Source organism: Rhipicephalus microplus, chromosome 2, assembly GCF_043290135.1.
Source record: "Rhipicephalus microplus isolate Deutch F79 chromosome 2, USDA_Rmic, whole genome shotgun sequence".
Lineage (NCBI taxonomy): Eukaryota > Metazoa > Arthropoda > Arachnida > Ixodida > Ixodidae > Rhipicephalus > Rhipicephalus microplus.
Window position 1 is genome coordinate 231,439,740 of NC_134701.1, and position 13,426 is coordinate 231,453,165.

The 13,426-nt window shown below is 44.8% G+C and overlaps 1 protein-coding gene across 9 annotated transcripts in view; it reads left to right on the forward strand.

Moving 5' to 3' along the window:
- The window catches only part of LOC119170293 (protein lap4), a 175,862-nt gene that overhangs the window by 148,022 nt on the left and 14,414 nt on the right, over window positions 1-13,426 (forward strand). For 6 of the 9 annotated variants that reach the window (XM_037421418.2, XM_075877251.1, XM_037421420.2 and 3 more), the window contains 2 exons: window positions 9,210-9,398; window positions 10,707-10,779. In XM_037421418.2, the coding sequence (XP_037277315.2) occupies window positions 9,210-9,398; window positions 10,707-10,779 (262 nt within the window). Of the gene's footprint in view, window positions 1-9,209; window positions 9,399-10,706; window positions 10,780-12,650; window positions 12,717-13,426 lie in introns of all 9 variants that reach the window. The other 3 variants (XM_037421419.2, XM_037421422.2, XM_037421421.2) reach the window with 3 other exon arrangements.

Sequence of the window (13,426 nt, forward strand, 5' to 3'; positions counted from 1 at the left end):
TTGTTTCATATAATTCAAAATTTTCAATATGTTAAATTCGACACAAAGCAAACTCAAACATCATTCGTTCAAATATTCAAATCATTTGAATATTCACACAAACCTACTGAACACCACACGAGCGCTACACGTACCACCCTGGTTTTTATTTAAGATATACAGTCGAGCCCGCTTATAGCGAATCTGAGCCTGACGCGGCATCCGTTCGCTGTATCCCGAAGTTCATAGTAAATGAAACACAGCTTTTAAAGAATTTGAGAGTGAAAACACAAAACTTTTTTCCTAAAGAAGTCCGTGATGCACGCATTTCGAAGAGCAGAAGTGATAAGGGCGGTTTCGAGATTATTTCAAGCGGCAGCGTGCTCTTCGCCGAGGCCTGTGGCATAAGCTGCATGAGGCACTGGCTCCTAAGTTACGTCATTCTCGCAATCCAGTTCCTCCAAATCGCTCTTGCCGCTTACTTAATTCACAATGCCCTAATCCGTGCACGGTTCCGCAGTGTCGGCATCATCACCAGCTCTAATTAAACCATCGCAACTGATGTCCCACCCGCTGTGCCAGGCTGGAGACGACGACGCACTTCCACAAATCGCCGCCGGAGTGGTCTTGTTCGGAATCTTCAGGCTCGGCATCGGGCCCGACGTCGACAATGTCGGCCTCGCAAAAACAGTTACGCGCTTGTAGCCGTCACCGCCGCCCAAGAAATATTCACCATCTCCACAGCTGTATACCGGGACACCCGAAGTGGCAAGTTGGCTGTCAGGTAGTGAACAACTATGAGCAAGCGCTCCGCAACGCGACACCTGGCGCGCAGATTGCGCCCATGCCAAGCGGTCACACTTTGGACGTTTCGTTGAGCGGCAGGAAAAAGCGTGCAAGGCTTTTTCTGGATTAACACACCTGTCCGCCATCTTGACAACACACGCACACTGAGAGCGAGCAAGAAGCGCACACGCAACACACATGCTAGAATGCGTGGTACAGCTCTGGGTCCGTTTCTAGTCGGAAAACACAACTTCTGAATTCGAGTCAGCATGGCTGGCGTCGCGGAGCAGTGGAGACGGGTGAAAGAGTTGTGTCAATAGAGGAGAGCCGATTCGCGAAAGAAGGGCAAGGAGTTGCGATAGAGTGAAGAGAGGGGAGGATACGGTGGAAGGCGGCTTTGAAAACCAAAACACGCGGGAAGGAGGCAGGTCGGGCAGCTTGCTTGAAAGGTCCGCGAAACGCGCAACTCACGCATAGATGCGCGCAGAGGTGTAAGCACGGTCGCCTGGATCGGCGCGCTTGGTGGTGTTCAAAGAATCGGCGGCTGTGATCAAAGAATTGTGTTGTTGCGTCGATGGGCTTGCGTGGCCTGACCGACTTCGATATTTCGCGATTCGTTCTTCGCAAATTAATGGCCATTTTTACGCTTTCGCACGCGTGCGGAGGGCGCGCTGAGCCGAGTGCAAAGTGAGTGAGAACAGCTCCTGAACATGAAAAGAATCGCGAATTATCAGAGTAGGTGGGGCAGCGTACGCGTGTGCCCTAGAACGATGCGATAAGACAAGACGCAGACGATCAGATACGAACGATGTTGTCAAAAGGACTGGTCACTCCAGGCCGGCGACGTCAAAGGCAGTGCCATCGATCAAAAATACGGGAGATGGCCGCCCGGTTTTTGAAAAATGGGTAGCAGTGTAAAAACACGGGCCGCGTCTGGCGGTGCGGGCGGTTCAGAGTAGTGAGGGGACAAAGGATGGAAGGGTAAGTAACTAAGAGCGGTCGGGGAGAGTGGCAACTAGAGGGGCAGGGAGACTGGGTCGGCGTTTAACAATAAGAATCTATGGGCACCTAGCCCATGCCTCATCCGTGGTCGAAAGTGGTTTCCCGAGAAGTTGGCAGAGCGCCGACTCCGTTCACTGTAACCGATCGGTGGCGCTCGGAGACGTTCGTGATAAGTGCGATTTTGTGTCATTGAAACAATGTATATTTTCAGGATTATGCGAACATTGTTCGCTTTAAGCCAAAATTCGTTCTAAGTGGGGCCGTTATATGTGGGCTCGACTGTATATCCCCTGCCTTCAAGTGCAGCCACCGTGAAAAGTTTCGTTTATTCTGTACCAAACCGTAATTTAGATAGCATGCGACCACTACTGAAACTCAAGCAATGCCGATTAGGCCTAGCCCGCCGTTTGGTATGTTGCTGCAAAAAGTTTGTCCAAGACATAAAGGTGCTGTGTCGAGCAGACGACACTCATGCACTGAACCAAGAACACCGTGCATCATACAAAGTTCGCGTTCACGGCTGGGAGATCACCAGCAACAATGAAAACCCGTTGAGTTTACATAGGACAGCGCATCATAAAGCCGTAAGGACGAGGTAGCAAAGGCGATATGTGTAGAAAGCTTGATAACGACAAGTCTTTTCTCGACAGGAAACTGCTAAGGTTAAGCACCGTATATAAGGACGGCATCGCACATGCCATGTTGAGTCGTGTGCAGCCGGAGCCACGCTAGCTATGCTAGTACATTGTAGCCGCATCGGCGCTGGTGCAAAGGCTTATCCGTCGCCAAAGCAACCGCCCTCCTCTCTTACTCGGTGAGCCTGTGCAATTGGTTGATTTCTTTTTTATTTTTCATTTTCTTTCCTCTACCCTTTGTTAGTTAACATCGCGTCCCTATTCCCCTGTAACGACCTCGTCGCTCGCTTCCTAACGGCGCACCCAGCACCCCTTCTTTCAGACACGCATTCGCAACCACATTTCTCACGAAGATTTTCCGGCTACCGCATTATATCCGGTCTTTCATCCTGGGGGACTGCACAATAAGCAGTATGCCTATGCACAAGGTTCTATGGGAGGATAAACGGTAGTAAAAAAAGACTGCATTCTAACGTGGGTTGTGCACTATAAGCGATTACGTTGTAAGTGGTCTATACTGTGCATTGCATTTTGCATTCAAAGAAGCCATCGCCTGCCGCATCCACAGATTGGGTGTCTGCGGGTAGCGAGAGAGACCCACGTGGTAGCAGCACTAAAGACTCGTCAAATGCATGCCATGAAACTTGCCCAACTTGCGAACGCATGGCGACAAATTGTTCGAAGCACTGGTAACTCATACTCGCGAACGTTCAAACATTAATGGGCTATTTGTTGCTCATGGTATGTCAGCGTTCAGTCGCAATTTTCATGCACGGTGATTTGCCACTTCTCTATGTCAGTTTTGTAACCAAGACGTGCAACAAGTGCTTGATATGCGTAAGGGGTGTCTCTTCGTGCCGACTGTGAGCAACGTAAGCATTCAGACGTTACGGTCAATGTATCGGTTGATGGCCATTTCGCTGTGCTGCTGGCAGGCTTCCCTCGTTTTGCGAAAAATCTGTATGTCCGGCGCTTTGTTTGCGTGAACACATTGCTTACATGCGCGATGCCTGAAGCATGCAGAGTATGGTCAGCGGACACCACCCTGCCCCTGCTTTTGATTTTCTTCATCCTCTAGAAAAGTTAAGGGTTCTGCGGCGCTCTGAGAAAGCTGGTGGGGTTCACCAAGGCTAGAAAGTTTAAAAATCTGTATAATAGAGTTTTGCAAAGCTGCTTTGTTTGACAGCCAACTATGTGAAAGCACTTCTTCTATACTTCACGATTACGTATCCGTGTGAATGCCATCCAGGCGCTGTTAAACCAGCTTCTTATTCACTTGCACTCTGCTTAGTCATCGCTTTAGCTGGCCTCTTTGAGATGCTAAGTTTAGAAGGTTGCCAACTGTCAACAAAAACATGCCAATAATATTCAAAGCACTATAACTTCAATTTGTTCCAATGAGTAGTCAGTGTGATACCATGAGCAGGTTTACATTAAAGGTAGACTAAAGGCAAATGTTAAGTCAATGTTCATTGCTGAAATAGTGGTTCAGAAACCTTCTAGGCTTACTTTTGTGTCAAGGAAGTGCATGTTTTGAAATAAAATTACGTTTAAGTGGTCTGAATCATGTTAGCACACTTCAAAGCACACATCTGAAAGTGGTCACTGTTGCCGTGCCCCTCGTTGCCCGCCCTTAGTGCATGGCTGCTGGCACTATTAGCACTAAAGCGAAAGTAGTGGGAGCCACAAAAGCAACAACGGCCATTGAACAATTTTCTGCTTGGTTGGTTCATCTAGGTCCCTCTAGATGGCACCACTTATCCAGCCAAAGCAGGCGAAAATGGAACTTTTAAACCGTTTGTGCCATTCCCCATGGTAATGCCGGGCATTGCTTTTCCTATGAATCAAACAGAAATGAACAAGCAGCATTTTCTATGCCTCTTGATTCATGAAAGGTTCTTTTTTTATTGCAGCTAGTTTTATTACTAGTGATTAATTGTTGTCAGATGTCATTAGGATCTCACATCATCGGGATCATGTTTATTTTAAATGGACACTCTCAGATGATTTTTGTCGTCACCGTCATGTCCCGGAATTTATATGTACTTATATGTGTAAAAAAGGCACAAAGAAAAATAATTGAGTAGAAAAAATTCAGAGTCAACATATCGATGATTCGAACCAGCGACACATGGCCCGCTGCGCTAGCCAATGCTGCTACTCACCATACTTGTACTGGTAGTGTAACACCAAGCTATTCATATGCACCATTTACCACTCGCGTTACGAAGATCTCGGAACAGCTTGAGTGTATTTTCTATCACCAACGCTTGTGCATTTTCTTTCAAATTGAGAACTGCCCTTCAGACACGCAAGAAAAAGTGGCCCCCTTCTGTATCACTTGTTATGTGGTGCGGGGGGAGAAGGCTTCTGCTTTGTGGACATTTTTAGCACATGGCTCAAATACAAACACGTAACAAATATTATGATTTCAGTCACACTTGTGCAGTATATATGCATACATTATTTTCGAGTTCCGGTTGAGAACTGCGCGGCACCAGGATTTGAACCACGGACCTTTTGCATGCGAAGCGGATGCTCTAACCACTACGCCATCGCGGCACCTGAACCTGAACTTGGCAACGTTTAACACTAGAACGTTATCTAGTGAGGTAGTCTAGCTGTACTATTCGAGGAGCTAGAGGGTGTTGAATAGGATATAATAGGGCTCAGTGAGGTTAGGAGGAGAGATGAGGCCTATACGGTGCTACAGAATGGGCACATCTTTTGCTATCGGGGCTTGGCTGACAGAAGAGAACTAGGTGTGGGGTTCCTAATTCATAGAAACATTGCTGACAACATAGAGGAATATTATAACATTAGTGAAAGAGTGGTAGGTATCGTAATTAAACTGAATAAGAGATACAAGATGAAAGTGGTACAGGCTTTTGCGCCTACATCCAGTCATGATGACGCTTCAGTTGAAAGATTCTATGAAGACATGAAATCGGCAATGAGTAAGGTAAAAACACAGTATACTATACTGATGGGAGACATTAATGCAAAAGTAGGGAAGAAGCAGGCTGGAGACCAGGCAGTAGGAGATTATGGCATCGGTACTAGAAACGCCAGAGTGGAGCTATTAGTAGAATTCGCAGAACGCAGTAATTTACGGATTTTGAATACCTTTTACCGAAAACAAGGAAACTGTAAGTGGACATGGAAGAGCCCTAATGGCGAAAATAAGAACGAAATAGACTTTATAATGAGTGCACACCCAGGCATCGTGCAGGATGTGAAAGTGGTTGGCAGGGTACAATGCAGTGACCATAAAATGGTACGGTCTCGAATTCGCCTAGACTTGAAGAAGGAATGACAGAAGCTGATCCGCAAGAAGCCAATCAATGAGCTAGCACTGAGAGGGAAAGTACAGGAATTCAGAGTCTCACTTCAGAACAGGTACTCGGCTCTTAGTGAGGAAACCAACCTTAGCGTAGATACAATGAATGATAATCTGACGAGTATCATTACGGAGTGTGCAGTGGAAGTTGGAGGCAGGGTAGTTAGACAGGACACTGGCAAGCTTTCCGAGGAAACGAAGAATCTCATTAAGAAGCGTCAAATCATGAAAGTCTCAAGTACAACAGTCAAAATAGAACTGGCAGAGCTTTCAAAGTTGATTAATAGGCGTAAGGTATCCGATGTAAGAAGGTATAACATGGAGAAAATTGAATACGCTCTGAAAAACGGAGGAAGCGTCAGAGCAGTGAAGAGAGAACTTGATATAGGCAAAAATCGGATGTATGCACTAAGGGACAAAGAAGGCAAAATAACTACCAATATGGATAGGATAGTTAAAATAGCGGAGGAGTTTTACAGAGATCTGTACAGTAGCCGGGACAACCACAACCTTAATACTATAAGAACTAGCAGTAACCCAGATGACACCACATTAGTAATTATAGAAGTCAGAAAAGCTTCGGAGAGTAAGCAAAGAGGCAAAGGTGCTGGTGAGTGTCGGGTAACGTCAGATCTGCTGAAAGATGGAGGACAGATTGTGCTAGAAAAACTAGCCACCCTGTTTACGAGGTGTCTCCTGACGGGAAAAGTACCAGAGTCTTGGAAGAACGCTAACATCATCTTAATACATAAGAAAGGAGATGACAAGGACTTGAAGAATTACAGGCCGATCAGCTTGCTCTCTGTAGTATGCAGGCTGTTTATAAAGGTAATTGCTAACAGAGTAAAGAAATTATTAGAATTCAATCAACCAAAGAAACAAGTAGGATTTCGAACAGGCTACTCAACAATTGACCTTATTCATACTATCAATCAGGTAATAGAGAAATGCTCAGAATATAACCAACCACTATACATAGCCTTGATAGATTACGAGAAGGCGTTTGATTCAGTAGAAATATCAGCCGTCATGCAGACACTGCGGAATCAGGGCGTCGATGAAGTATATATAAACATCCTAGAAGAAATCTACAGGGGATCAACTGCTACCATAGTGCTTCATAAAGAAGGCAACAGGATACCAATCAAGAAGGGTGTAAGGCAGAGGGACACAATCTTCCCAATGCTATTTACCGCGTGCTAACAGGAGGTTATCAGAGGCCTAGAATCGGAACAGTTAGGGATAAATGTTAATAGAGAGTACTTTAGTAACCTGCGCTTCGCCGATGACATTGCATTGCTGAGTAACTCAGGGGACGAATTGCAACTCATGATTACGGAGTTGGACAAGGAGAGCAGAAAGGTAGGTCTTAAAATTAATCTGCAGAAAACAAAGTAATGTACAACAACCTCGAAAGAGAGCAGCGCTTCAAGATAGGTAATAGTGCACTTCAAGTTGTAAAAGAGTATGTCTACTTAGGGCAGGTAATAACCGCGGAGCCGAACCACAAGATTGAAATAACTAGAACAATAGGAATGGGGTGGAGCACATTTGGCAAGTACTCTCAAATTATGACAGGTAGATTGCCACTATCCCTCAATAGGTAGGTATATAACAGCTGTATCTGGCCGGTACTTAGCTACGGAGCAGAAACTTGGAGACCTACAAACAGGGTTCAGCTTAAATTGAGGTCGACGCAGCGCGCAATGGAAAGAAAAATGGTAGGTGTAAGCTTAAGTGACAAGAAGAGAGCAGAGTGGATTAGGGAACAAACGGGGGTTAAGGATATCATAGTTGAAATCAAGAAGAGGAAAGTGACATGGACCGGGTATGTAGCACGTAGACAGGATAACCGCTTGTCATTAAGGGCAATTGACTGGATTCCCAGAGAAGCCAAGTGGGTAAGGGGGAGACAGAAGGTTAGGTGGGCAGATCAGATTAAGAAGTTTGCGGGTATAAATTGGCAGCAGCAAGCACAGGACCGAGTTAACTGGCGGAGCATGGGAGAGGCCTTTGTCCTGCAATGGTCGTAGTCAGGCTGATGATGATGATGATTTTTGAGTGTCCTTGTTTGCGCTGTAGCGGCATGCTAAAAGTATCGAGCTGCTTGTCATTCTTCGTGTGATATTCTGATTTCTTGCTGTCGCATTGATTGCTTTGCTCTTGGGGCGAAACCGTGACTTTTTCTATGCTTGCTTCCAAAATGTCCCACTCATGGGGCACGTCGTGTGGTATATTTAGCTTAATTTCTCAGTAAGTAGGGTGCTGTTGTTGATAATTTTGCCGTTTTAAAAGCTGTCATGCATCGAGCCTTCACACTGACATGAATTGTCATTTGCCTTTAGTGTCTCTTTAATGCAAGACTTGTGTCTTGTCATATTGAGAGCTGCTTTAAATACCTGAATGTCAATGACATGCTTTTCCTAAGAATGGGTTACCAAGTGCCTGGAATTTTTTTTATGCTGTGTTGTTTATGTTGTTGCGTGCAATGTGTCTGTGCTTGCTTTCATGCTATTGTTTTATGACAGTTGTGTTTGCCGTCTGTGTGTGTCCTTGCATGTGTCCTATGTTTCGTGCAATATGTTTGGGCATTCTTGATGCTGCTGGTCAGTTGCCTGTATATGTGTTTGGGAACTCACGGTGAATTGGCTGTCTGACAACTCGTGCTCTCCTCCTAAGCCTCGCCCTCGGCGGAAAATAACTCCTTTTCACGTTTCATTTTTTGAATAATCAGGAGCTGGTGATAGACTTGGCAGCTCAACTTTTTCGTAGAAAGACGAGTAAATTATGTATGAAGAAATTATTGCCTGTGACCGAAAGCATGTTTTAGTCTTAACGTAAGCAAGAAGCATCTTGCGTATTTGAAGTTGCGTCATTTGAATTCCTATAACATTAATACAGGCATTGTTGCTTTTGTACCTATTCTTAGATACTGGTAGATGAAGACTTACTTGGACGGTAATTCCTTGTAAAGTAAGTAAAAGCATATGTCAAGGAACTAACACCCTTTTTTTTCTTCTCCAAACTGAGTCTTCGGCTGCTCTAAATGACGGCTTATATAAAAACAAAAAGCCAACGTACAAGTTTAGTAGGAGAGAGGGTTAAATAAGAGGTAAATTCACTTAACATACAACTTGAAAATGCAGCTGCCAGTTAAAAGTCATCAACTTGACTTCTGCTACCACTTTCTGTCGTTGGCTACCATAAGAGTCTCTCATTGAAGCCCCCAGCACCACTTCATACATTTATCACTGCCTTCAGCACCAGTGATTGCTTGTACGAGTCGAAAGGGGCAGTTAATAGCTCTGAAACATCTGAATCTTTATTGGGTTTTTGAAGATATGTTCGACCTTGGTTTTTACAAAATTGAGACTTACTAGTTTTGAGTCTCATTGGTGGCATCAAAGGAGCCAGGGAGTGTGAGGGGGGTAGGGCTGTCTGAGCGTCATGGCTCGTCCCGTACAAAGGCGCTGCTCGGCGACGAAGAGCTGCCTCGGCTGGTGCTGACGCTGCGCGACGGGCAGACATGCACGGTGGAGCGGGAGCACGTCGTGGACGAGACGGTGTCCCGCCGCATTGAGCGAGTCATCGATCCCCACACTGGGGAGTCCCGCCTGCGCACGCTCGAGTTTGTTGAGAAAGTGGTCGAGAAAGAGGTAACCGCCCAACTCCACGATGGTAGTGGCATCGTTGCCCTACAACCCTGCCGGGCAAACACACAGATCTGCTGTGCTCCTCTCTGCCCTGTGCATCACACACACTGTCGCATAGCGGGCTCTGCATCCCACAGTAGAGGCACCGTGCTTCTTTGCCTTTTTTTTTGCATCATTCACAATCTCGGTTGTTGGTGGCACAGTAGACGCTGCAGTGTTGGCGTTGGGAAAAAATCTAGCAGTGGGGGTTTCGTCTTTGCCTGACCCTTTTTTTCTTTCTTCTTAGGCTCCTTGTATGCATAAGATTTCTCGTTTTTCCTTTGTTTCTAGGGCTACTTTTGCAGTGCACATGCTAGGTACTACAGTGGCCGTGATCTGAAGCAAGCTTCCTTTCTCTTTTGGGCACTCGTTGCCGTGAAGCAGCATTTGTCGAGCTTATTTGGGCTGCGATGCTGTGCTGCACAGGGGGTGTGCATTTTTCGCTCGTTTTTCACATTGCTAAGCTGCATCTCAAGTTGGCTGAGAGGATAAAGTTTCTTCTAGCAGCTTTTGTAGGGTTGCAGAACCCAGTGTTCTCACAGGGAGATGCACAGATGTAGTTGCAGTTGGCTTGCATGTGCGCAAGAAAGCATGAGCATAGCTGGTGTCGTGGACACTGTTCCACTGCTCTCTTTTGGGCCTTTTCTATTCTGCATGTTTTGATTGTACTGATGTGTGGTATTTACTGAAAAGGCCTCCTTGTATTATGAATATGGAAGATGGTTCAGCCTTGTCAAAATGTTTTTTTTTTACTTGGGTGCCAGAGATTCAGTTGATTGTAAAAACCGTGCTTCCTTCTTTTGAGGGTTCTCGTGGACTTCAAAAGTGTAATGTAAAGGTGCTATATTTTATGGGGGGTTTTACTACATTGTAGCTCTTACAAAGTACACGATGATTCCAGTATCGACTCTATTGTACACTGCTGAGGCAACTGGTTCCCATGGCATATAAAATGCTGCTAATGCGAAACCGTGTAATGTTGTAACTGCCTAACGCAGTGGCATGCTGCTGTTTAAAAAGTGTACTAAATCTAATCCACCAAATCCTCCTCACCTTTTGTGAATTCCTTTTGTGCTTTCCTTTCCCTAACTCCTTTGTTTGAAGTGTGTTAACAGTGTTGCTGTTAATGCTTTGTCATGGAATTCATGGACTTGCTGCCTTTCTCAGTTATGTTATTTCTCTCTTAACCTGCCTTGTTTGTCAACTTATTACATGCATTTAGTACGTTCAACTGCTTACGTGGCTTCCCTTTGTGTGTCGCCATGCATCCAGATTGAGACCACAACCGAGAAGATCCTTTCTCTGGAGTTACATGGGAGGCATCAAGATGCCACCAATGATAATGGTAAGTGAGGGCACTTTGTCATGGCTGCATTATTTATGATTGCTATGGTACAATTTTCTGTTGCACTTTCACTCACTCGCATGTGTCCATTTGCTCCATGCCCTTCATGTATAGGCGTTGTGGCTGAACAGCTTGTTTATTACTTATGTCAGGTTTTCTTTCCCTCTATTAAGAGGCGTTGAAGGTGCACGCCAGCATGATTACAGTCTTCCATTTTACAATAAGGGAACAGCATTCCTCGTACGATGCATGTTTGTTTTTAACGATTTTCGACAACTGTTTAACCAATCAACAGAACACAACAACATAGAGTAATACCTCGTTAACTCAAACACGCATACCTTGAAAAATCGGCTAAGTCGAAATTTTCCGCGACACCGAACATATTTTTATACGTCCTATGTATATTTTGGCCTTCATCTCGAAGTATTTCTGGGTCAGATTGCAGATAACTCAAAATTATGACTGGTAATTGAACAGAAATTATGCCCCGGACCATTTCACAAGATCCGCGCAATGCGGCCACGCCTGAAGTCCACTGATTTTTTTTTTTGCTTATTGAGCCATGCCTGCCACTACGTTGATGCTTTCCACAAATGGGAAGTGCGCGAAGTCTCAGCCCAGCGACATATTAACTTTGTCAAGCAACCCTGTGGCACGTCATGTGACCCATGTGCTGGGCAGGGAGGCCATCTGCCCACGCTTGGCATAGTTTGTCTTGTTCGCTTTGTGCAGTGCACATGATTTTTCCTGAGGAGTGATTCCCATTCATCTGCGCAAACTGAGCAGTAAGAATTTTTAGCTGACTTGGAGGAGTGGCAACTTAGCACGAGTGCAACAAGCTTGGCATCAAAGCAGTGCAAGTTGTAATGCTAGAAAAAAAAGGTTGCCCTAATGAAAGGAAGTGGAGGAAGGAGGCCGAATGAAATCGAGCATCACGCAGGAATTTGGCATCCCTTTGTCTACGCTTATTGCAGTGCTAAAAAAAGCAAGCAGAAGGTGCTAGATGGATTTTAGCAGAGATTATGAGGAACATTGTCAAGAGGTCATCAAGCTTACAAGTAACGGTGCCGCCGAAAATGACGTGACTTCTTTGGAGTTTGCGCTGGGTGAGCAGGATGTGGCGGTGACTGGGGAAATGAAAGATGCCGAAACCATGCAAACGGCTACAAACGTAGGAGACCGCGGAGATGACGGCAATGACGAACCACCTCAAGAGGTGCCGACATCATCTTAGACAAGAAATTTGCTGCACTTTCTTCAAAGTAAGGTCGAGTGCGGAGGCGCGGAAGATCGACTGATGTGATGCATCAGGCAGCTATGATACGTCAGACGAGCATTAGATAGATGAGATAGGTCAACTGCCTAATGCTCGTCTGATAAATCAGACGAGCATTAGGCAGTTTTTCTCTGCGGAATAAAATGGCAGTGCGGCAAACCCAGCCGGCTAAAGTCTCTTGTACGCTATTTTTTTTTTCTATTTTAAACCTGCATGAGAAGAAAGATTAGAAACTGCCGCTGAAGAGCCTGTAAGTAATAGTGATTTTTCTGAAAAGGGCTCATTTGTCCCGGTGATTATCACAACTTTGCCTATATAGAAAATTTGTTTATCTCAAAAAATTTGTTTTGGTTTTTATGACTTCAAGTTAACGAGGTATTATTGTACATGCTTCATGTTAATATTTCATATTTCTCGCTGGCAGAAGTTTTACTTGACATTTAGATAATAGGGATTTGTTAATGAGTTGCATGCTAAAAGTGATGCCTGCTTGTAATTAACACAAGGAGTTGCATGATGCCACTCCTTTCTTTCTCCTAATTGGTTGAGGGGCACCTCTTGCTATTGGTGGTGGGGTTTTGACTCTGTACAGCACGGTGGCCGACTAGCACCCAGGATGTCCGGAGCATCTCGGGTACACACTCCTACTGCTGACAAGGTGAGTTAGTTGAGGAAACAACTTCTGTGGCTTGATGGACCGCTACTTTTTAAGTATAGTGTAATGCATGCTTGATTACATTGCATATTTTGGGTTGCAACTGTAAATGTATGTATACCACATATCTTCTCAATTACCAAGTGTTTTGTAATTTTCGGTATTGTGAAATTGTACTTTACTAAAACAGTAAATGTCATTTTCCTCTTTCGGGTCCCTTTAACAGAGCAATACACTATGCAATTTTAATGTTCTATCTTCTTATTTAGATAAAATCTGTGTTTACCACCCCAGGCATAGAGATGTTTTCACGTGGTTTATGGGGTTCTCCCTTAAGTTTTTCTGGGGGGGGGGGGGGGATTTTAGTAATAATAATATTTTGTAGGCTTGTGCAAATGTTAGAATGCTTAGAATAATCAAACGAATATTACTGTATTCGACTTCGCTTCGATTCGAAGTAGAATTGTTGAAAATTTCGAAGTATTCGAAATGAACGAATATACATGCACGTTAGTCCACATGTAATCCCTGTAAATGTGGTTTCACTGCATAGGAAAGGCGCTAAGCCGTGAAAGCACCTATCTCAATATGTTCGCGTTGTTAGAGGTGGGAAGGAAGATGTTGCAGGTGATGGCATCCGGATGGAGGAACGGAACGCTGACAAGAGGATACGAGAAACATAACAGGAATTTATAACATTATTTACACATATT